Below are 23,291 nucleotides of genomic sequence, written 5' to 3'. Positions count from 1 at the left end.
CGCATACACATGCACCCACATGTTTACATATTACTCACACATACATGCAAAAAAACCAGATAAACCCACCTCACAATAGCTGTGCATGATAGCATACGCCTTTAATTTTGGCAGAGGCAGAGGCAGACAGATCTCTATGAGTTCAAGGCCAGTCTGGTCTACACAGTGAGACCTTGTCTCAAAAAAAAAAAAAAAAAAAAAAGTCTCAAAAACAAGCAAAAAAACCTTCACAACAAGTAAGTCAATCAGTAGTTGCTTGTATACACAAAGACGCACAAGGAAATTTTTGGAAATGAATGAAATATTCTGTATATTCTGTACCTTGATTGTGTGTGTGCGTGTGTGTGCGTGTGTGTGTGTGTGTGTATGTGTGTGTGTGTGTTTGCCAAAGCTCAGAACTGCTCATTTTCCAAGGTGAATACTACTATTTGTAATTCCAAGGCTCTATCAGTCCCCCCAAAGATATATTAAATCCACAGTGCCCTGGGAGCCCTCCTGTCCTACACGCCCCACACGACATTCCATCACTGCCACTCTGCACTCAAGGTGGAAAGCACCACCTCCCACAGAGCATCATCACTACGGGGCTAAACTGCAGGCCGATGACTCTAGTGAGAGGCCCATGAGGCTTGCCATCAAAACGTGAATTAATTCCCACATGTGAGGCAGAGAACCTCATTTCAATGTAGTCTCTCCCGTGGAGGGAGGAAGAAGCTGATTCCATAGACAGGGTTCCCCAGCAGCCCTTAGCCACACAGGGATCCATGCAGAGTCAAGCAAGAACTGCCCACAGAGGGCAAGAAGCCAGAAGCAGCTGCTGTTTGACTGGAAGATGCTGTGAGCTGAGCTGCAGGTGGGTAGATGGGTGATGATTAACATTTGCTCAAAGTATACAACTGTTCACCCTGGACCTTGTCCTCTGCCCAGCCTGCTCCTAAAATGGACCAGTGTCCAAGAACTGACCCATGGCTTCAGATGGGGCCAGAACGGGGAGGCTGAGGTGACCTAGGGCTGGGTTCTCACTCATTTCCTTCTTGCACAGCCTTGCCTGGTCACTGCCTACTTAACACATCAAAGCATATCACTGAGCTTCCAAAGACTCACTGAGTGCCACACTGGAAGGAATGGGTGGACACGGACACGGACACACACACACACACACACACACACACACACACACACACACGCAGAGACACACTCAGACACACAAACACACAGACACATACAGAGACACTCAGACACACATGCCCACAGATACACACACAAACACACAGACACACACACAGATACATACACATAGACATACAGAGACACAGACACACACAGACACACACAGACACATACACAGATACACACACAGAGACACACATACACATTCAGACACACATACACAGACACACACATATAGACATAGACACAGACATACATACATACACACACAGACACACACACACATACACTGTAGTTAAATCCTTTCACTGCAGTCTGCTCACTTAGCAAAAGGAGTTCAGAAGGTGTCTCTCTGCCCTGACGTCAGGCCTTCGGCCGCTCTCAGAAGCTAACGGTTGCCTTCGTGTTTTCTGAACCTGGCCCTGGGGAGGGAATTAAAAGGCAGAGCTTACTTGGACTCAGCCTCATGCCCAGCTTCTCACGTGGAAGGGGCACAACTAGCTTCTGAAATCACATGTATTTGCAGACTGGATAAGACTATAGCCGTATTTGTCTTGTAATTTAGGGTTCCAGCATGGAATCCAACAGGAGAAGAAACTTCTGGTACTAAACATAGCTCTGAAGCCATGAGGAATTCTGGTTTCCTAAAAGCATCTAATTGTTTGGCAGTCTGGTCAATGATTGCCCAAGTGTGAGTCTAGGATTTGCTTACCACTGCTGGCTTTCTAGACTTACCAACATGCCTGGTCCCCTCACCAGCTCTGGGGAGGGCAGAGTGCTGGGTCATTTGCTTAAGTCCTGGAACAGACATACAAGATCTGGGGCCAAAACAGCAGCCTTAAGGCTGAATGGGACACTCTGCAACCAAAGACCCCAGACAGGTCTCAGGGCTACACCCTGACTAGATAGGCTCTCACTGCTGGGAAGCTGAGTTCATGTCTTTAAATGGATGGCAAGGGATCCACAGGCCTGATTAACACGTTGATGCCAGGTCCTCCCTGCCATGAAGAACCAGTGCGACCTGGGGTTCAGAACCAAAGGCAACATGGTACACCTTTTCATGTCATGATTTCCCTCAGAGGGGTAGGGAGTGCAAGTGATTCCACTAAAGCTGGGCTGCTCTCAGGCCTGTGGGCATGAGTAAATGACCCACAGACAAAACACAGAGCCCTACTCTGCTTGCCCCAGGACTGGGACAGCCACTCCTGGGCTCACAACCAACCTGGCTCGGTAAGAGTCTCCAAGCATTTCCCACACAGAGTGGGGACTCTTCAAAAGGGGGAGACAATGCCCTGGCAGGCAGGGTTCACATCTGCTCTCAGGAGAAGTGAGGAGGTCTACTCTCCTGAAATGACCCAGGAGTGAGGGAGAGGGAGCAATATGAAACCGAGAAGGGTAAGCACTGAAACCAATGGAGACCTTAAGAACCAACTAGCTATGCCCATCGTGTAACCAGAACATTCCCAGAGGAGGTCCCTGACCTTTGTTCCTGGGGGCAATAAACAGCAGCCAGCCTTTTGGTGTTGAAGTTTCTCAGGTGATGACCATAGCACAGCCAGAGCCACACACACACTTTTAGCAGCAACGTCAGGTGGCGGTGTGTGTGTGTGTGTGTGTGTGTGTGTGTGTGTGTGTGTGTGTGTGTGAGGAACCCAGGAGAGAAGTGGGCAGTCACTGAGGTCTAGATCCTTTAACCCGGTCCACAGGAGCCTTAGAGCAGATAGGGCCGTCCCAGTGAAGCCCACTTTCCTGCAGACAGTCTGCCTAGGACTTATGTGGAACACACCCCTGGAGCACCCTTTCATGGCTCAGCTTGCCACCCAGCCTGAAGACCTGAGTTGTTGGGTCCCTGGGACACACGTGCTGAATGGAGAGAACTTACTCCTGCAAGTTGTCCTCTGACCTCCACATACAAGTGCTGGCAGATCACACACACAATAATAATAATAATAACAGTAATAATAATATAGCAACAACAATAACAATAAAATACAGATGTTTGCCAGGCACAGTGGAGGAGCACCCCTTTAATCCTGGTACTTGGGAAGCAGAGGCAAGTGGATCTCTATGAATTCATGGCAAGCCTGGTCTACATAGGGAATTTCAGGCCAGCCATAGCTACTTAGAGACCCTGTCTCAAAAACCAACCAAACAAACAAGAAAAATAACCCAAACGAAGTCTTAAAAAGGAGCTAATATTACATATTTAGGGAAGACAAACCAGAATAATGGTGAGCAGTCAGACCATAGGGACTTTAGGAAGGAAACAACGTAGCTAATCAGCCAACCTCAGACTCACTCCTGGGAAACAGTGCTCCCTTGGAACACACACCGTCTCCAATCAGGGCAGCTCTTGTTCAGGTCAATTCCACAAACATCCCTTAAGGCCCACTACAGCTATGCTGAGTCTCTCAGGGCTATCTAGAAAAGTCTGCCCTCCATATAGCAAGTGCCTGGAGGGCAGGGAGGAGATCAAGAATTCTAATAAAGCCTCAGTGTTGACTGTAGTTTGTTTTTTTTTAAAGCTTAAATTGTTTTGAACTAATTTTAGGCTTATAGAAAAGTTACAAAAATCGTCCATCACCCCAGTGTTAGCATCTTACAAAACCATAGGACAGTGTCTGGATCAGGAGCGCAACACTGGGAAATACCACTACCCAAAGTGAGCAGCAGCCTTATGTGAGTTTCACCAGTTTCTGCAGCTAACGTCCTTGGGTCGCCAGTCTAGACAGGATATTACCCAGGATTTGTGTGTGTGCATGTGTGTGCCTGCACACACCAGTGGAGGACAGAGGTCATTGTTGGCTGTCTTCCTCGGGGCTCTCCACTTTATTTTTTGAGACAAGATTTCTCACAGAAGTTGAAGCTCACAGATTCGGCTAAGCTGGCTGCTCAGCCTGCTCCGGGATCTTCCCACCACTGGGATTATAGGCGTGCATTGCCACACCTGGCTTTCGACGTGAGTGCTGGGTTCCAAACTCAGGCCTCACATTGGTGGGATGAGCACTTTCCCAGCTGCCCTGTTTCTCTGGTCCCTTCACCACGCTTTATTATTAATTCAGCTTCCTGCAATCTGTGTCAGCTCCTCAATCTTCCTTTGTCTTTCATGACTGACACTTTTGAAGAATATTGGTCAGTTATTTTCTCAAGTGGCTCTCAGTTTGGTTTTGCCTGATGTGTCACGAGGCTGGATTCAGGTTACACATTTTGACACTGCAGGGTCTGGGCAGATAGGACTTAATGCTGAGGGCGCTGACCTAGATCAGTGGGGACTGTCCTCTCTCCAAGTTTCTCCAATGCAAAGCTATTATTTCTCCCTATGTAGTTAATTTTGGGGGAACTGGATTTTAAAGAGGGAACATGCTGCTGTCTTTACAATCTCCATGTGTCAGCCCAGCTTGCTGAGGGCTGCAGCTGCCCCACAGATGAGAGGCATCTAATGAAGATGAGCGGCAGAGAGACGTCTATGGAAGATGAGGAAGCTTTTGGTGACAAAGAGGAACAGTAGCAGTTTATTTATAGATCCACTTGAAGACAGATCATTGTAACTACTGGAGTTGAATTTTAAAACTCTAGGAACAAAGGCTGGCTATTTTAAGTTTTCCTTGCACTTAGTTCAATGGAGAGTGTCGGAGCCACGGACTATACCCCAGGCATCACTCCCAAGCTCTGTTAATTCATGTTTTGCACAGCATAATAGTACATAAACTAGGCTTGCCAAGACAGACACCCAGGCCTGATGATCCACTCAGCAGAGGTAGCTGGCCTCAGATTAGCCAGAGTCCTTTGCCAGTGCCCCATGCTTCCATGGGAGGCCATATCCCATGGGGTCTCATGGCCTCTCTTTTTCCCGGAAAATGAAGTTGTAGACAGCAGAATGAACTGTAGTTACATCATTCCTCTCTCTCTCCCCTCCTCCTGCAGGCTTCAAAGAGGGCCAGTACCTTATCCAATGTCTGGTCCAGGTCACTACAGTAGGTTGCCACCTGCCCACCATAGTTCCAGAAGAGACGGGTCTCCCTGAGGACAGTGGGTCCAGGAGCTCCCCTTGTCCCTGGCCTGACTCCAGCTGCAGACCAGAGACTCTGACCCTCTACCCTGAACTATAGGCAGGACAAGAGGAGTATTCATGTAACACGGATCTTAAAAGGTCTTATTAATGAAAACAAACCCAGGAGCCAGGTATTGGGGTGAACGCTAGAAGATCAGAGAGACAGAACACAAGCCACAGCCACCTCACCTAGCCAATTCCTCGGCTGATCTCGTTTCCTCAAACTGGAAGTCTCTGTATCCTCATCCGAATGGATCTCAGCTGAACTGCTGCTCAAAAGCCTAAAAGCTTAACCACGCTCTAGTTCTTGGTCCTCACACCTTATATACCTTTCTGCTTCTTGCCATCACTTTCTGGGATTAAAGGCGTGAGTCACCATGTCTGGCTGTTTCCAGTGTGGCTTTGAATGCGGAGATCCAGATGGATCTCTGCCTCCAGAATGCAAGGATTAAAGGTGTGTGTGCCGCCATTTTCTGGCCTCTATGTCTATCTAGTGGCTGTTCTGTCCTCTGACCCCAGATAAGTTTATTAGGATGCAAAATATATTGGGGGACACAATATATCACCACATATTCAGATAATAGGGTGATACACAAGGGTGTTAACGCTTTTTATATCCTTACTCGAGCAAAGAGAACAATACAATTTTTCTTTTTCTTTTCTTTTCTTTCTTTTTTTCTTTTTTTTTCTTTGAGATTACATGACAGGGCCTCATAACACAGGCTGGCCTTGAAATTGCTATGTAGCTAAAGATGACCTTGAACTTATGATCCTTCTGCCTCTGCTCCCAAGGGCTGGGATTACGGTCACATATCACCACAGCTGTTTTTATTTGGTGCTGGGAATCAAACCCAGTACTTTGAGCATGCTAGGCAGGCACTCTGCCAACTAAGCCACATTCCCAGCCCCACAAAATGACATTCTTGACACAATACGGGGAAATGTGAACATGTTCTAGGTATTGCTAGGAAGAAATCACTAATTTTGTTGAATGTGACAAGAGTATTACAGTTATATAACCAAGGAAAATCCTTATTTAGAGTAAAATGTTATATCTGGAATTCAAGAAATGCCTGAGGGCTTCTAAAAAGTGAGGAGAAGATGTAAGGTTGGCGACCGGAGAAACCAGGCGAGGGGCTCATGGGGGCTGATATGTTATCTGCTCCACTGCACTAAGCTGAACATTTCTGTCACACAAAGGCTTTTGTTTGTTTTGATAACAAGTGCTGTGGGCTGATGCCAGCCTGGAGAACCCCAGCAGGAAGCAGAGCCACCTTTGGGGCCCTGAGATCTGCAAGCATGGGAGGCAGATGGCTTTGCCCAAACCCAAAGAATGTCTGCATGAGTCTTTGGCACTGCACAGAGAAAACCCCTGATGGCAGTGACAATATTCACTGAACCCATAGCAGTGTCCAGACCTTCACAGAAACTAACTGTAAGACAATCTCCATGGAAACCATCTATTCTGATTTTTTTTTTTTTGCCATGGTAACCAATGAGAACATAAACATAAGTATTACCCAACACCCTTATACCACATGGTCAACACTACTAGCCAATCTGGAAAATATAAAATGCAAAAAGGGTTTTTCCATTTCAAATGAAAAGAAATTCTGGAACTCTATTCCAGACATGCAGCTTCTACCACCCTTTGTGGCTTGCTGGCTGCCCATATCACCCCACACCACCTGCTGCCAAAGAGACAAATGAGGCCAGAAAGTTACTTTCTTCATTCAGTCTGGGACCATGAAAAAAACGCCTCAGGAAAGGGCCAAAGGCAGGCGGCAGGGCTCACACACCCAGCCACAGGGCTCAGTGATCCCAGGATGTCCTCCACATCCTCATTTCCTGAGCATCCTTTTCCAGGCACATGCTGGCTGCTGTAGGAAGAAGCTCAGTCCCAGGGCTTCGGATAACTGATGTGGGAAAGAGCAGCTACTCTGGGAAGGGGACTGCCCTGGGCAGGTGTGGGAGGGAGAATTTCTAGGGCTGGTGAGATGGCTCAGGGAGCAAAGGTGCTTGCCACCAAATTTGGTGACCTGAGTCCAAGACCCACATGGTAGAAGGAGAGAACTCCCGAAAGTTGTCTTCTGACTTCTACACTTGCATGTACACACACACACACACACACACACACACACACACACACACCTTAAAAATAAAAATAAAAAAGCCCAGACTTGGTAGCACATGCTTTTAATCCTAGTACTCAGGAGACAGAGGCAGAAGCAGGTAGATCTCTGTCAGTTCAAGGCCAACCTAGTCTACAGAATGAGTTTTAGGACAGCCAGGGCTATGTAGAGAGACCCCGTCTCAAAAACAAAGGAGAAGAACTTCCAGCCTCCTGACCACCAAGAAGAGCTGAGAGCAACCCTGCTGGGAACAGCATCTCAGAGGAGCAGAGCCAGACTTAGGCATCTGGACTTGTCTCTACATGGGGCTTCTTTCTCCCTCTTTCGGCTTTCTGGGTTTTGAAAAGTAGGACAGAACCAAAGGAGGAAGAGCCCACTGCCTGCAGCCCCAGTTCTCGTGCGCTCTTTACTCTGCAGCACAAAGCTGGCGAGACCGTTCTGTGGCCTCTGCTGGCTCTTACATGGAAAGGGGACTTCAAAGTGCGGACTGACAGGGCTAGAGGTGGCTTGTCATCACCATTAGCAAAACGGCAGTAACACAGCAGTGGTTGAGATGACAGGTGTCTGAGGGCCATGTGGGCCTTATAGTGAAGCTCAGTGGTTTGGCCACCCCATTGTTGTCTCTGACTCAGAACCAGCTCCTCACATGCAAAAGGGGGGCTACAAAAGCCCTGAGCCCACAGTGAGGAGGAAAATCTCCCAAAGAACTAAAAAAGGGGTATTATGGTCTGATTTACATGCTGGGTAAATCATGATACATGCAGGACTGAACCCGAGGCCTCTGGACTTCGTGTGGATTCAAGAGTCAGCAGGCTCTCTTCAGGATGGGAGCTGGCTTAGGTACCCACATCTCTAGAGGATGAGAGCTGGCCTAGGTACCCACATCTAGAGGATGGGAGCTGGCCTAGGTACCCACATCTGGAGGACGGGAGCTGGCCTAGGTACCCTCATCTGGAGGGCAGGAGCTGGCCTAGGTACCCACATCTATAGAGGATGGGAGCTGGCCTAGGTACCCACATCTCTAGAGGACGGGAGCTGGCCTAGGTACCCCCATCTAGAGGATGGGAGCTGGCCTAGGTACCCACAATTACAGTGTGAGAGGTAGGAGATAGAGATAGCATAAAAGGAGACACTGAGGACAGTGTAGAAAGCAGTGGCCTGGACATGGAGATTTAAGGACAAGTGACTAGATTAGAGGCAGAACATCTAGTGGCAGCCTGGAGACAAGATGGGAAGACAGGCCTGGCAGAGGCCTATGGCAGGGCAGCATCTTCCTTACTGACAGTCATGGCTGGTAATAAACTGTATGTCAGTCAGCCTCGTTCTAAGCAGATTGATGGGTACCCACAATTAGAGACAGTGAACAATCCTGAAGGTTCTAACCAGACCTGTACCCCTTTCCCTACACCCCTTTTCCGCTAGAGTGGGATAAGAGGGACACTGATTCTTCAATCACCTCTCCTAAGCTGTAGCTTCTACCAGACACAGAAATGTCTAGGATGCAAAAAGACTCCTTGTCTAGGATGCCAGACACTGCTGGATAGACTGTTTTCCAATAGACCAATGGTTTTCAGAATGGGTCCCTGCATTAGCAGCATCAGCATCTCCTGGAAATGTGTTGGAAGTGTAAGCTCTCTACCAAACCAGACACTCCGGGGACGGCCCAGGCAGCAGTAAGTTGTAATATCCCTACACGGGCTATGATGCCCATCTGAGTTTGAGAACCAGCTGGAGGAGCTCAGGACAATCAATGTCAAGTGTTAAAAGAACTGGCTTGGCTGGGCACAGTGGTGCACGCTTGTAATCCCAGCACCCAGGAAGCAGAGAGAGGCAAGCAAATCTCTATGAGTTCGAGGCCAGCCTGACCTCCAGACCACCAGCCAGGATTACATAGTGATTGTCTCACAAGCCTATCTTGATCCCAATACTGTCAGGGAAGTCCAGCTAACATGACTTAGGGACGTCTGCAAATGTCACTTTGTGCAAACACAGTCCTTTTTTTTTTTCTTTTCTGGAGCTGAGAACCGAACCCAGGGCCTTGTGCTTGCTAGGCAAGCGCTCTACCACTGAGCTAAATCCCCAACCCCCACAGTCCATCTTTGTAAGATTCCCCTCTTCATGTCAGAAAGGCACCTGAGCAGCCAGATTACCTGGCATCCCCTGGACTGTGCCCAGACCCAAAGCACCCCATGTCTGCAGTGGGAGAAATAAACAGCAGTGGGAGGAATTGATGATCACACCTGACCAAAGGTGGTAGGGAGTCCAACTCCAGAGGCCCCCCCAAGACAGCAATGCCATGGCTCTGCATGTGAGTGTGCATTCACACACATGCTGAGCCTGGGTATTTGTCCTAGGCCTGAGGATGCTGAAGAAGAAATGGGGGAGACCCCTTTGCTTCTTCATTCAAAGGTCTCTTGGCTTTGCTGCACCCAAGGGGGACAGACTGGGTCTAGAACCATTCACCAGCATGTCATATGACCTCTGAGTCTAGGTTCCTCCTCTGTATGCAGAAGGCATGAATGAATTGTACCAGGAGCCACACAGAGACATACAACCAGGTAAGTTGCAACATCCCCATTGTTCCCAAGTCACCCCTCAAAACCCTCTGAGATGTGCAAAGCTTCCCAAGAGCCAAAAAGGGAGGAATGGGGGTCCTTCAGGAGAGGGTCTGCTTCCCCATTTCCCACCAAGCTTTCATCAACACAGATGAGGGACACAAGGACACAGCTAGTTATTCAGCAGGTGCACAACATACAACATATGAAGAGATACAGCTCAACTACCAGAAATGCCCTGGACCCAGAGGCAGGGGCAGTTCCATAGGTTGGGGGGATGGGCCCTGAGAAAACAGCCCTTTTCCAAGCTGTGCAACTGCTGGGCATCTGATTCACCACAGCAGGCAGAAAGCCAAGAATTCCCTTTAACAGTCTTGAGGGAAAAAAAAAAAAATGAGCCAGAATGGGGTCAAGTGGAGAAGGGAGAAGTTCTTTTTTAAGATACATAAATCTGAGGTTCATTCTGCTTCAAATACCCTCAATGACCCTCCTGCTAAGCATGCTTTTGAATTTGAATTTCTTCTGCTTTATTTTGTGATGTTTTGTTTTTTGGGGCAGGAGGGCTTCCCTGTAGCTCATGCTGGCCTCCAACCTCTTACACAGTCAAGAATGACCTTGAACTCCTGATCTTCCTCCCACCACCTTCCAAGGACTGGGATTATAGGTATGTGCCATTGTACCTAGCTTAAATCCTTATTTCTCACTACAAAAAACAAATGCCAAAACAGAAACCTGTGTTCGGGAAACAGAACCAAGTCTGAAAGTCAAATTGTTAATAGCCTGAATATTTGTGTTCCCTATAAAACTTATATGTTAGAATCATAATCCCTAACATATTTGGAATTGAGCCTTTGGGGGTAACTAGGTCATGAGGATGGACCTGCCATGATTAGGATTAGTGCCCTTATAAAAGGGTTTTAGCCAACACTGTCTACTACAGAAGAAAGACAGAGGGAAGGAATTACTTCTGCATCACCGGATCCTTGCCAGTGACTATCAGTGCCTTGCTTGCACACCCCAGTCTCCAGAACTGTGAGATATGAACTTCTGTTGTTTAAAAGCTACCTAGTCTACAGTATTTTGTTACAGCAGCTGAAAGGCACCAAGACATGGGTCTCCTCTTTGCCTTCTTAGGTGAGGTTCCTGTAAGGAAAAGCTAGGTCTTGAGAAACCACCACAAGCACTTAGAACCCCCCAAATCCTCAGCATAGGGCAAGTATCTACAGAGCAGGAATCAGATCCCTTTAGCACCCCAAAATCAGAACTCCATGGCAGCACCCAAAACAAAAACACAGGCATAGCAGGTGACGACAGCTTTGTCCTCAGAACCTGGGGCACAAGGCAGGAGAGGGAGACCTTAAGGAGGAGGCCTCAGGCTATGGGCAGATGTTCTTAGCTGAGCCAACCCCTTCTCCAGGGAAGGTTCTAGCACTGAGGTTCTGAGATTCCTGGGCATCTTGTCCTAAGGAGTGCTGAGAGTGGTAGGAGAGGTGTGTATAGGTGTGTGTGTGTTGTGTATGTATATATATATATATATATATGTGTGGTATGTGTATATGTGTGGTGTGTGTATATGTGTGGTGTGTGTGTATGTGTGGTGTGGTGTGTATGTATATATATGTGTGGTGTGTGTATGTGTGGTATATGTATATATATATATATATATGTGTGTGCAGTGATATGTGTGTGTATGTATATGTGTGGGGTGTATGTGTGGTGTGTGTGGGGTGTGTGTGTGTGTGTGTGTGTGTGTGTGTGTGTGTATGTTTTGTTTCCACCCACCTCAGAGGTTTATTTTCTTATCCGCAAGCTCAGAAGACTTGGGATCTGTCATGTAAGAACACAACATATGCTTGCAAGGGTCTGAAACCCTCCTCAGTCCTCACAAGGACCACCTGCTGTAGGGAGGAGTCAGCACCAAAATTACCCTCGTCAGCACTGCACTCCCACCCCTGTCCATGCCCCTCACCCCCAACGGTTTGAACACTTGATCATTCTGACTGCCTCTTAGAAGATAGACGAGGGAAAAGGAACATTCTTGAAATAGCTACAGCTTGGTGAGCACTCGCCATGTGCCAGAAACAGGGCCAAGTGCTGCTTGGCATGCCACCTGTGAAATCTCATGAAGGAGGACCCAGTGACTCCCAGGTTGACAGAGGAGGAACTGAGACCACAGAGATCCGGCCACTGGCTGGGGTCACAGCGCAAACAGGGCAGGGACAGGATTCAATCACTGGTTGATCGGAAGCCAGAAGCCAAGCTCTTAACCACAGGTAAGCTTTTCTCCTTCAAATGCAATCTTGAGAAGTGAGCAGAGAAAAGCCCTCAACCCCAGAGATAAGGTTAATGTCTAAACCGGAGCAGCCAACCCTGAGAACACAGGAAGTGGGTTGTTTTTTTTCCCCTCTGTCAGCTTCATTGAATTACCTAGAACTTTGTGTTCTTTCGCCCCTACCCGACTAGTACAACCCTCTCAATTGCATAACGGGTCTCTGATTGTGGCAAAAATAAGGGTAGATCCAAATAATGCATCTTTGTTAATTAAAAGTAGCTTAAAAAGCTGGGCATGGTGGTACACACCTTTAATCCCAGCATGCAGGCAGAGGCAGGCAGATATGAGTTCAAAGTCAGCCTGATATGAGTTCAAAGTCAGCCTGGTCTACATAGTGAGACCTTGTCAAAAAAGAAAAAAAAGCGTGTAAAAGTCCTTCTGCTGGGGTAGAAATCCGTCCTGGAGAAGCTTGAGATTTGGGGTGGGCAAGATGCTACTCCAAAATCAGCCAAGACACAAGGGTCCTGCTGCATAAGGGACAGACCCTTAAGTACCAGGAGGGCAAGAACAGAGGGCAGAAGGCCAGGGCTGCAGCAGGAAACAGGGCTAAACATTAGACCCCTGAAACACCAGTACAAGTATCTGCTACAGAGAGGCCCTTGCGGTACCCAACCATACCCCTCTAGAGGCACTCATCTGCCCCAAAGCAGCCCTTCCAATCTTCTTTCAGGACAGAGCATGGAGACTCCTGCCCACTTTCAGCCCACAGCATGGCCTGGAATCCTTCATGTGCAACTTTCCAAGCAGAGAAAATGCTACAATCACGAGCCCTGAAACCCCCCTTTGGACAACTCAGCCCAGAACAGAAGGAAAATGGCACCCATTATTCTCATTCTGAATGGCTGGGAAGTGGCTTGTGCTTTTCAACATGAAATGTGCCTAAAAATAAGCTGTGAATCTCAACCAGAGGTTGAAAATAGCTCCGCAGTGAACAGAGCTCTGCTTGGAGTGAGTTTAAGGACAGCCTTCCTTCCAAGATCTGAAAGCTGAAACGTCATAGTCACAGACGGGGTCACAGGCAGGGGGGCTCAAGGGTGAAGGGACCTCCACAGACTCACAAAGTTGCCCTTGACATCCTCTGTTGGTTGGGGAGCAGCAAGGGGTCCAGGCAAGGTCTGCCCCTCAGGCTTCCAATGGACACAATGGAGAAAGTACATGGTCAGAAGTTCCACACCATACTTGACTCTATGAACTCTCTGAAAACCCCAAATGTCCAGGAGCATCCACTCTGTTTCAGTGCCTAAGGTGATTTGGAGACAGAGGTGAAGGGGCAAAGGGCATCAGATACACAGCAGAGCTGGATCACGGCTCTTTGAGAAGTCAAACCACCCTGGGCAGTCACTAAATCTCTTATCAGGCATTATCGCTGAGCCAGGTAGCCTTTGGGCAGGAAAGGCAAGAAACATGCTTCAATTTGAAGAAAATCGAGTTGTTACAAGGTGAAAAGTCTTTTCTTATTGTTTACCACCATCTCTGAGACCCCGAAACTTGATAGACCAAACAGTATTCTTACAAAATGGACTACCAGAAACATCTGAGCGCTCTGGTCCACCCCTGGTGGGAGTCCAGAACTGACCCAACCGAGTGGAGTCCTCGCACAGGCTCCTAGAGCAGCTTCCTGGAGTTCCCTCTCCACACTTCTCCACACCCCTTGCCTCACTCATCCCACCGCTCTCTTTCTGGGCTCTTCATGAAGAAGGAGCTTCTGCAGTGATTCTCAGTTGGAGACACCCGACAACATCTGAAGACATTTCTGGTCATCAAAACTGGGGAGCAGGATGCCACCAGCATGCACTGGGGAAAGGCCAGGGACACCACTAAAGATCTCACAGTACATAGGACAGCAAACACTCAAATAACTATCTGCCCCTGGATATGAATTGCTGAGGTTGAGCAACCCCTAGTTCCTGGAAGGATGGGATGTGGGCAGAAATGGAACACGGGAGCTAGTCAAACTCTGTTCACAGGACACAGTAGTGCTCCTGGGCTCCCTGAGGAGCAGAGCACTCTGGCCAGCCAGGGAATCTGAGTGCCGGGAAAGGCTCTGGAAAGGAGGGTGGGAACGCATTAACCAGCTCCCCTTCCCATCTCGGGAAAGCCTAGTCATCACAGTTCCACAAAAACTAGCTGTCTCCAGCCTAGGAGGATGAAAGAACTGTGGAGAGGATGTTGATGCTTACCGAGACATGGTTAAAATGGTCAATTTACACACACACACACACACACACACACACACCCCAGGCCTAGCAACACTCTGGCTTTCCTCCTTTTCCCTTTCAGAGAAGTCTCTCAGGCAGCAGTAGGAGTTTGTGTGGGTGGGCAGGTGTCTGTCTAGAAGGCCTACCTGTCCTCTCAAGGCTCTACAAGGGACTTAGGACAAGGAACAAGAAGTTCTTATCTCGACCAAGAATGGGTCCCGATTACTATGTCACGTCAGGAGTCTTCATTATTGGCCCGTGGGTACTCTGAATCCACTGAGGAAACGGAGGCTTGGGGAGATGAGGTGCTCGGTCCAGGGCTGCCCAGCAGGGTTCAGAACCAACTCCATGATGCCAGAACCCATATCCTGCGCCCTGCTTGAGTCCCATGTCGGACAGACCACTGGCAGGACTGTAACAATAGCTCTGCCATGCGCCTCAAACCAGTTTGGGGACAGCTGGCTGCCTTGAGTCCCATTGAGCCTTTCATCTGCCAATGCCCCACCTTGTCCTGCTGGCTTCCTCTACCCACGTGATCACACCATAGACTCTCAGGCCATGAAGCTCTGGGAAACAAGGTGATATGTTCTCCATTCTGAGTGGGGATGAGGGACAATAAGCAGTTTTCCAAGTTATTTTCCTAATAATTATAAGAAAAAAAAATACAGGCAACCTCACTAACCATCAAAACCACATTGAGATTCCACCTCAGCCCAGTCAGAATAGCAGACATGAAGACACAAAGGACAGACCTGGCAAGGATGTAGACAAACGGACCACTTACGCCTGTTGGTGGAAATGCGAACTAATAACCACTGTGGAAGTTAGAATGAAGGCATCTCAAACAACTAAAAGGAGATCTACTGTGGCCCAGCTAGACCACTGCTGGATATGTACTGAAGGAACACAGAGACACTTGCAGCATTATTCACACCAGCTAAATTATGAAAAGAATGAAGTTATGTTGTTTGCAAATGGATGCAACCAGTCACACCTGGATTAACTGAATCAAGCCAGTCTCAGAAAGCAAACTCCACACGTTTTCTCTCACTTGTGGTTCCTAGATTTTATATACACTCCTGAAATTGTATCCAGACATATGACACGGAGGTAGAAGTAAGACTGCAGGGAACAAAGGAGACTCCCGGAGGGGAGGAAGAGAAAGGGAGAGCAGGGGGTTGGGAGAAATACGCTCGATACTGGCATAAATCTTTTTATAATAATTTTTAAAAATGTAGACCTTTCTTCCACCTGGTGGATACTAACCATTCCCAAGAGGCAGATAGCAGTACCCTCCTAGGATCGGCAGCCCCTGCCATTGGCACCCCCTGCCACCAGCAGTCCCCGTGGTTATTTAGCCTTGCTCAGCGGAGACAGCATGGTTACACCTGAGAACTACAACAGGAACCACCTACTCACTCTGCAAGCAATGAGCACACACAAAGGTCTTAGCAGTGCTGATCGCGCCATGAACGCCTTAGTCAGGGAGTCATAGGACAGAAGGCAGGGTCAACACACGATCCTTCTAGGTAAAAGAGGAATCAGCAAGCTGGGTGGTAGTAGTGCACGCCTTTGATCCCAACACTCAGGAGGCAGAAGCAGGTGGATCTCTGTGAGTTCAAGGCCAGTCTGGTCTGGAGAGTGAGTTCCAGGACAACCAGGGCTATACAGAGAAACCCTGTCAAAAAACAAAACAAACAAACAAAAAAAAACCAAAACAAAACAAAAAGAAAAAGAAAAAAAGGAATCAGCAGCAAGGAGAACATCAGTGCAACCTAGAGAGCACCAACTAGCCCATAGCTCAAGGCTCATTAGCAAACGCTCAGCAGAAACAAAACCTCCCAGCTAAGTGGCCAGTCAAGGGAGATCCTTGGGAGAAAACTGTGGGCTCGATGTGGCCTGCTCTGGAAGCAGCTCGAGCATGCGGTAGGAAAGATTCAGCTATGGAGCCACAGTAAGCCCGGGACAGACTAAGGAGGCTTCCTGCCTCTATTCTGAGTTCCAGCCTTGACTTGCTGAGGCTTTGGGTGAGCCGCTTCCTGTTGTTCAGGCCAGTTTCCTCCTGCTAGGGAGGCCATGGTGCTTCTATGGTCCAGGGAAGAAAGATTTAAACAGTCTGTCGCCACAGGAGCTTACACCTTTGTGATCACAATCTTGACTTATTTCAACTAAAGTTGAATATGGGTCTATTTAATGAGCCTTTATTAGTTATCATTTTTCTGCCAAATATTTATTCTACAAAATTAGTTATTTTTATTCAGGAACACTGAATGCCCTTTTACCAACAAAGGTACTAAAAATGGTTTGTGGCTGAGGAACTTCCTCTCCATGGTTTAAAAAAAAAAAAGAAGTGAGATTAACCCAACCAGGGTCTTCTCATCGGTCCCAGCTGCGGCTTTGTGTCCTGAGCCCTCTAGGAACATGTACTTGGGTCCTTGGCCTCACTCTAGCAGCAGTATGCACCGTGACAACACTCTCCACCCTCTAGCAGCAGTATGACAACACTCCCCACCCACAGGGCCAGGGTCCTGGACACTACGGCTGCTCTGTAGCTTTTATGCCTCACTTGTTCATTCTAGATCGGAGTCAAGGCACCAAAGAGTTATTTGATAGACCTTCCCAGGGTTCCTTTCTAATAAGAGAGAAGCCCCCAGGCCTCCTCGTCTCCAAGCCCAGTGCTGCTGACTGTGACCATCCCAGAGTCACATGGCTCAACCCTGACACTAAGCCACTTACCGGATTCGCAGCAGAGCTGGCCAGGGGTGGAGGCCTCTGTACTTTCACGTCTCCACAATCAACGACATCGAAGTTACTTTTCCAAACCATCACCTGCCAAAACCAACAGGCCCAGAATGAGGGGAGAAAACGGGCCCGGAAGTCAACCCCGAAGTTCTGAGCTAAAGTGCTTTCCATCTCACACCCCAACTCCACTCTGGACCTGCCCCACACCCCGAGGAGTAAGCTTTGGGGACAGGCCTGTGGCACCAGGATGGAGTACCTTCATGTAGCCACGGAGCACGGTTAGACCTGGGCACCTGCTTGTCCCTCTACCTGAGTGTCCTAGATGACTACTCAATGTCAGAATCACTGCTTAATCCATTTGTTCCCTTTCCCCGTCTATCATCTGTCTCTCTGAAAAAGAAGCTCTTGAGGGTAGTGGCCCTGTTCAGGACACTGTGGGAAGAGGTGAACATGAACTCCAGGCCACCCACTGGGTTAATGGCAGATCTCTACCCCTTACTGCGCAGTTTTCAACCTGTGGGTCGAGATCTCTTTGGGGGTCTTTTACCCCCAAATATAAGATATCCTGCATATCAGATATTTACATTATGATTCATAATAGTAGCAAAATTACAGTAATGAAGTAGCAGCAAAAAGTTTATGGTTGGGGGTCCCCACAACATGAGGAACTGTATTTAAGGGTCTCGTGTTAGGAAGGTTGAGAACCTTACTAGGCTTACTGTGAGGCCTAGGTGAGAGATTTAAAAGATGCCAGCTCCCACCTCACAGGGCTGCTAGGAAGCTCACAGGACACAGTGTAACACAGTTATTGGCATCAGGAAATGGATGCTAACACACTCATTATCCTAAGCCTAATAAGTTTAACAGTAAAAACATACTCCTAGCCAGGTGTTGTAGTACAAATACTGGAGGTAAAGGCAGGCAAGTCTGTGAGTTCAAGGCCAGGCTAGCCTACATAGGTCACCCAGCACCACAGTGTGAGATCCAGCCTCAAAACAAACAAACAAAGTAGCTTCAGTGGTTAAGAGCACTGGCTGCTCTTCCAAAGGACCCAGGTTTGAGTCTCAGCACAGATATTAACAACCTCTGTAACTCCAGTACCAGGGGATCTGATGCCCACTTCTGGCCTTCACAGGCAAAACTCCCACACACATTAAAAACAAAACAAAACAAAAGCTAGCAGTGGTGGCATATGCCTTTAATCTCAGCACTCGGGAGACAGAGGCAGGTGGATCTCTGAGAGTTTGAGGCCAGCCTGGTCTGCAAAGTTCCAGGACAGCCAGGGATGTTACACAGAGAAATCCGGTTTTGAAAAACCAAAAAAAGAAAAGAAAAAAAAAGTTAAAGATACAAAAATAAATGTTAAAGAATTTCAAATAAGTAAATAAATAAACAACCACATGCAGCATCTTCCCAAGCAGGATGATGACTGAAGGCACTTCCACAAAAGCTTAGTCAGCAAGAGCACCCCCTACTGGCGCCTAGAAACCACAGGAGGCTGGCTGCTTCTAGGGTTACTTTCGGGATGGCTGGCTTGGCCATCACAGGAGGAATCATGCAACATGACCAATAGTCAATGGAAGCCAATGAGGCCACAAAAAAACTAAATGAAAACAAAACAAAAAAACCACCACTCTATCCCCCAAGATGAAGACCTGACATGCCCTAGACACCATCCCCACTGAGACACAGCACTTCTCATGAAGGCTCCTCACCTCTCCCTGAGCAGTTCCACTGTTCCCAGCTCAAGAGGGATGGGCACGTGAATACCTCATTTGTCAATTTACGAAGAGAACGTTGGCATATGCATACGCCATGTACAAGGTCCTTGTATAACTGTGGAGACCGTATATTCCTAGCAGCAGAGTGGCCACCGTAAATGCAGAGATAACACCCAGAAATACATGAGCAGATGTAAAAAGTCCAGGGAGTTGCCAGCCTCACTGTCTGAGGATAGCCATGACAGGGCGAAGCTTTCCCCTAGGTTGCCTCTTGTTGTGTGTGACTTCGTTTTAGCATGTACATCTACTACACAGTTAACATGTGTATCTGCCATAGAGTTCCCGTTTTCCGTGCTCACTGGAGGCTCAAGACTCTTCTTTACCTTCCTCTCCCTTTACCTTCCTCTTTGGCTGCTAGCTAGGACCTAGGGCTGGGGTGGCTGTGGACAAAGAACCTTTAGCTAGCCTCTGCTTTATTGGGAAATCAGTACATTTCACTGCAGCTGGGACTCATGGAAGGCCAGAGGATTTGTCTAGGCTGAGCAGCAGAGCTGTGAGGCTAGTACCCAGAGGAAGAGCATTCTCGGCAATCCACCAGAGATCAACTGTGTTCACAGCCACTGCTCCTTCCTCCAGAAAAAGAGGACTGTGTAAATACTCTGGGAGACTGCTGACAGGTTCAGTCCTCAGCGCTCCACACCTTTCCCAGGCCAGGCTTTGAACTGGGCACCAAGGTCAGAGTACCCCCTCACCCTCTGACCCCCTCCCCCCTCCCCCCCATTCCCCACCCCACCCCCCACCCCCGCAGATAAGCCTTTGGGCAAGGAGTCACAGGGGTGACAGGATGAAGCCTCAGGGCAAAGGGTGATGAGGTGGGACAGGACTTCCTCTCTGCAACCAAGGATACAGAAAACGCTGACCCTTTCAACATGCAGCAGGCCAGGAAGCAAAAGGCAGCAAGAATGGAGTAGAGGCTTCCAGGGAAGAACCAAGGCTCCACCACAGTCATGCGGGCTCAGGGCCTGTCCCTGTCTCTGCCACCTGCTGGGACTGTTTTCTCATCTATAAGAATAAAATAGGAAGACTCGCCCCACAGGACTCAGGAGAACTAAATGAGCTATGAAATTCTTACCACACTGACGCATTACCAGATCTGCAGTAAGTACCTAGTAACTCTTCACTCTTTATGTAATCAGGAGAAAAAAAACAAAAACCTGAAAATCTTCAACTTTTTCCCCACAATAATTAGCTCAAACTCCTTCCAACCCATTCTAATCTGAGACACTTCCACAGGTCATTCCTGAAGGAGACTTGCTTGGGGACAGCAACTGCTTGGACCTGAGCACCGCCCCTACCCCCAAGCTCCACCACAGTATCTTCACCGTGACTGTAGTCGCTGAAGCCCCATCTCTGGATGGCCTCCAGCCTCCTGAGGGGTTCTGAGCAGGATCAGCTCAGACTCCTTAGGCCATTTTTCCTTACCTGCTCATCAGAGCCTCCAGAAGCAAAATACGCCCCCGTTCTTGAAAAGGCAACGGTGGTAGCAGGTCCCTAGCAGAACAAACAGAATAACACCAAAGGTCAGCTGAACATGGTAACACACCAGTGATCCCAGCATTTGGGAGGTGGAGGCAGAGAAACCAGGAATTCCAGGCTGGCCTGGGTTACATAAGACTCTATCTCAACACACATCCTACAATGCCCTCCAAAAAGATCCCTCCAGTCTAAACGCACAGTTCCTGAAAGACAGCAGCAGTGGGACAAGGTCTGAGCACTCATTCAGCACCAGTCCTCCTCAGCCTTTGCCCAAGAAGCCTGCATGTGGTCAGGTACAAGAACTGCTGCTGGACCTCTGCTCCCAAACATCTCAACAGACGAAGGCCAGGCTGTGGGCTCAAGGGAGGGCAGAGGAGCGAGCAGGACATTCACACTGGCAGTCTGGCCAGGCGGGCATCCTTTTCATGGCTTCCCAACAAGAAGCAGGAGGTCAGAGATGCACAGCTGAGATCAGCAGGCACCTCTGTGATGCACATTCAGTAGTGCCCTGTTGTAGACCAGAGAAGTGGGAGCCAACGAGAAGCCAATGGCTCAAACGAACAAGGCCAAGTCAGGGGCCTGAGCACAGGAAGGAGGCTGAGGAGGAATTACTGAAGGTGCTTGGGGGGTGGATCAAAATGACACCAGTGTCCCTGCACTGTCCGTGCCATTTTCCTTAGTTGGGGCCTGGCAGGGTAGTGTACTCCTCTGGCTTCCTAGGGACAAAGGTCTGGGTGACCACCCAAAGGGGCACTTCAAGTGCATGCTATGCAGTGCTCTCCAACAAGCACACCCTGGTTGAGAGGAAATCAGGATCTCCCACTAGAGAAAGAACAGTCCTCCCCATATGCCTGGAATCCATTCCAGAAAGATATGCCAAGCAAGGTCACAGCCACAGATGGAACCTTCTCCCTTCCAACTGAACGTCTACCATGGCCAGTGCCTGGCATTCTGCTGGCAAAACCAGATCACAGTTTTCTTATATCTCTCAGAAAGGTCACCCCAGTTCCTCTAGGCCAGCAGAGTGTAACAAGAACTGCCCACAGAAGGGGCTTTCAGCAACAGAGCCTGGGCTAGAGAAAGGGGACATGGAAAACACCCTGCACTCAGAGCTAGGAAGGACCACCATGGCTTAGGCTGGCAAGAGACCTCCCAGCCACAAGCAGCTTCTCTCCCAGGACACAGGCAGCGAGCAGGGCTTCCCAGGCTCAGGCACGTGGAACAGAAGGTACATTCCTGCCCTTGCTTCCAGAATCCACTTCTAGTTCTTCCTCTCAGAGGGGCTCACACTGGGGCAACGAGACAGGAAGAATTTCCCACGGCTAGGACTAGCTCAGAGCCCTGCACCTGTATTAACCCACCTAATCCCCAGAGGACAGCGTGTGCCTTTACCATTCCAAGTTGGGAGAACAAAGCCCAAGAGGACACATACAAAGCCTATGCCTGCCTGTCACCTCCCTTCTCCAACAAGTGGATTCACAGGCTCAGGCCTACCCTACCCCCAGCAACGCCAGGAATTCTAACCTACCATTAACCAAGATGAAGTGGACCCACTTTTGCTGAGAGGGAACAATGCCCACTCATATCCATGAACAGTGAGTGTCAAATCCCAGGTGTGAGGCCTACTGGGCCATGTGACTCCATTCTGAGACACTGGCTGCATTTGCAGATAGTGGAGGTGGGGAACATCCCTTCCAGCGGACAGCTGGCAAAGGGTTACAAGGCTGACGGAGGAAGGTGATACATTTTCAAAGAAAATCTACTTGACTGCTGACAATCTTGACCATTTTCATACCTGGAACTTTCTAATGAACGTATGGCAACGCTATAAGACAACAAGATGCTTTCCATTTTGAGGGGAAGGACACAGAGGGAAGAAAGGAGAGGGAGGAAACCAGAGCACGGAGTTTCAAAAGCAGACAGGCCCTTCGCCCACCCGAGCTCCTGAGAAGAGCTCCAGGAAGGGCCAGCAACGAAGGCAGCACAGCACTCATGGCCCGCACTGCCTGTCATCACTCCACCACCACCAGCTGCCAGGCTGGGAACAAGATGTCAGCAGCAACAGCAGCGGACTCCAAGAATGCGCCCAGCTTATAGGGGGTTAGGGCCAGAGGGCAGGTGCTAATGTTCTGGTGCTTTCCCAGGAGACCAAGTCTCTCAGGAGACTCAGGGATAAGCAAGCAACCAGGAGGCTCTGTGGGGCCCACACTCCTCCCCAGTGGTGCCTGTTTACTGAGAGGCAGTAAGGCTTCTGCAAGCAGGAGCCTCTGCATTCCTAGAAAGAGCAGCACTCATCAGAGGCTTCTGCTAGTCTGCTGAGAGCCAAGCAAGTAGCCTGGGCACTCGGAGTGCAGCCTGTACCCGCCCCCACCCCCAGATTGTATCACCACGCCACTGGAGCCACCTCAGTTCATGAAAGCACAAACTATGTTTGCCCCATGACAAAATCACATCAGGATGTGTTTCTCAGATGGTGACTACACAGACCAGGCCCTCCTTCCTATGCTCAAGTGTTCTAGAGTTTGGTTCTCAGGGCCTGGACAAGCCAGCCTCTGTTGATCTAGCCTACATTCTAGCCTACTATTCTACTGCTCAGTGCCCTCAAAGGCTGAGCCAAACAAGGTTCCTCCTAGAGCTCAACACTGAGCTCTTCAGTCATTTCAGTCTCCCTTCCTTTTAAATAAACTCACTCAAGGCTACAAATTTACCTCTGACACCACCTCAGCCAGATCCCAGAAGTTTCTAGTCTGCAACACTTTTGCTGTCATTCCCTTCCAAATTGTCAGTTTTGACTCAAGTTCTTCCTTAGGTCATCAGTTATTTGGAAGTGACTGAATCTAAGGTTTCCAAGCCA

General features: G+C 48.8%; 1 protein-coding gene across 1 annotated transcript in view; it reads right to left on the bottom strand.

Annotated features, from left to right (window-relative positions):
* The window catches only part of Poc1a (POC1 centriolar protein A), a 69,250-nt gene that overhangs the window by 26,253 nt on the left and 19,706 nt on the right, over nt 1-23,291 (bottom strand). Inside the window, exons 8-9 of the mRNA XM_059268525.1 lie at nt 20,384-20,452; nt 17,175-17,267 (exon numbers count right to left, since the gene is read on the bottom strand). Of these exons, the coding sequence (XP_059124508.1) occupies nt 17,175-17,267; nt 20,384-20,452 (162 nt within the window). The remainder of the gene's footprint in view (nt 1-17,174; nt 17,268-20,383; nt 20,453-23,291) is intronic.

Source organism: Peromyscus eremicus, chromosome 7 (assembly GCF_949786415.1).
Source record: "Peromyscus eremicus chromosome 7, PerEre_H2_v1, whole genome shotgun sequence".
In the NCBI taxonomy this organism is placed as follows: Eukaryota; Metazoa; Chordata; class Mammalia; order Rodentia; family Cricetidae; genus Peromyscus; species Peromyscus eremicus.
Note: the sequence above shows the minus strand (reverse complement) of the source record. Positions and strands in the feature narration are given on the sequence as shown.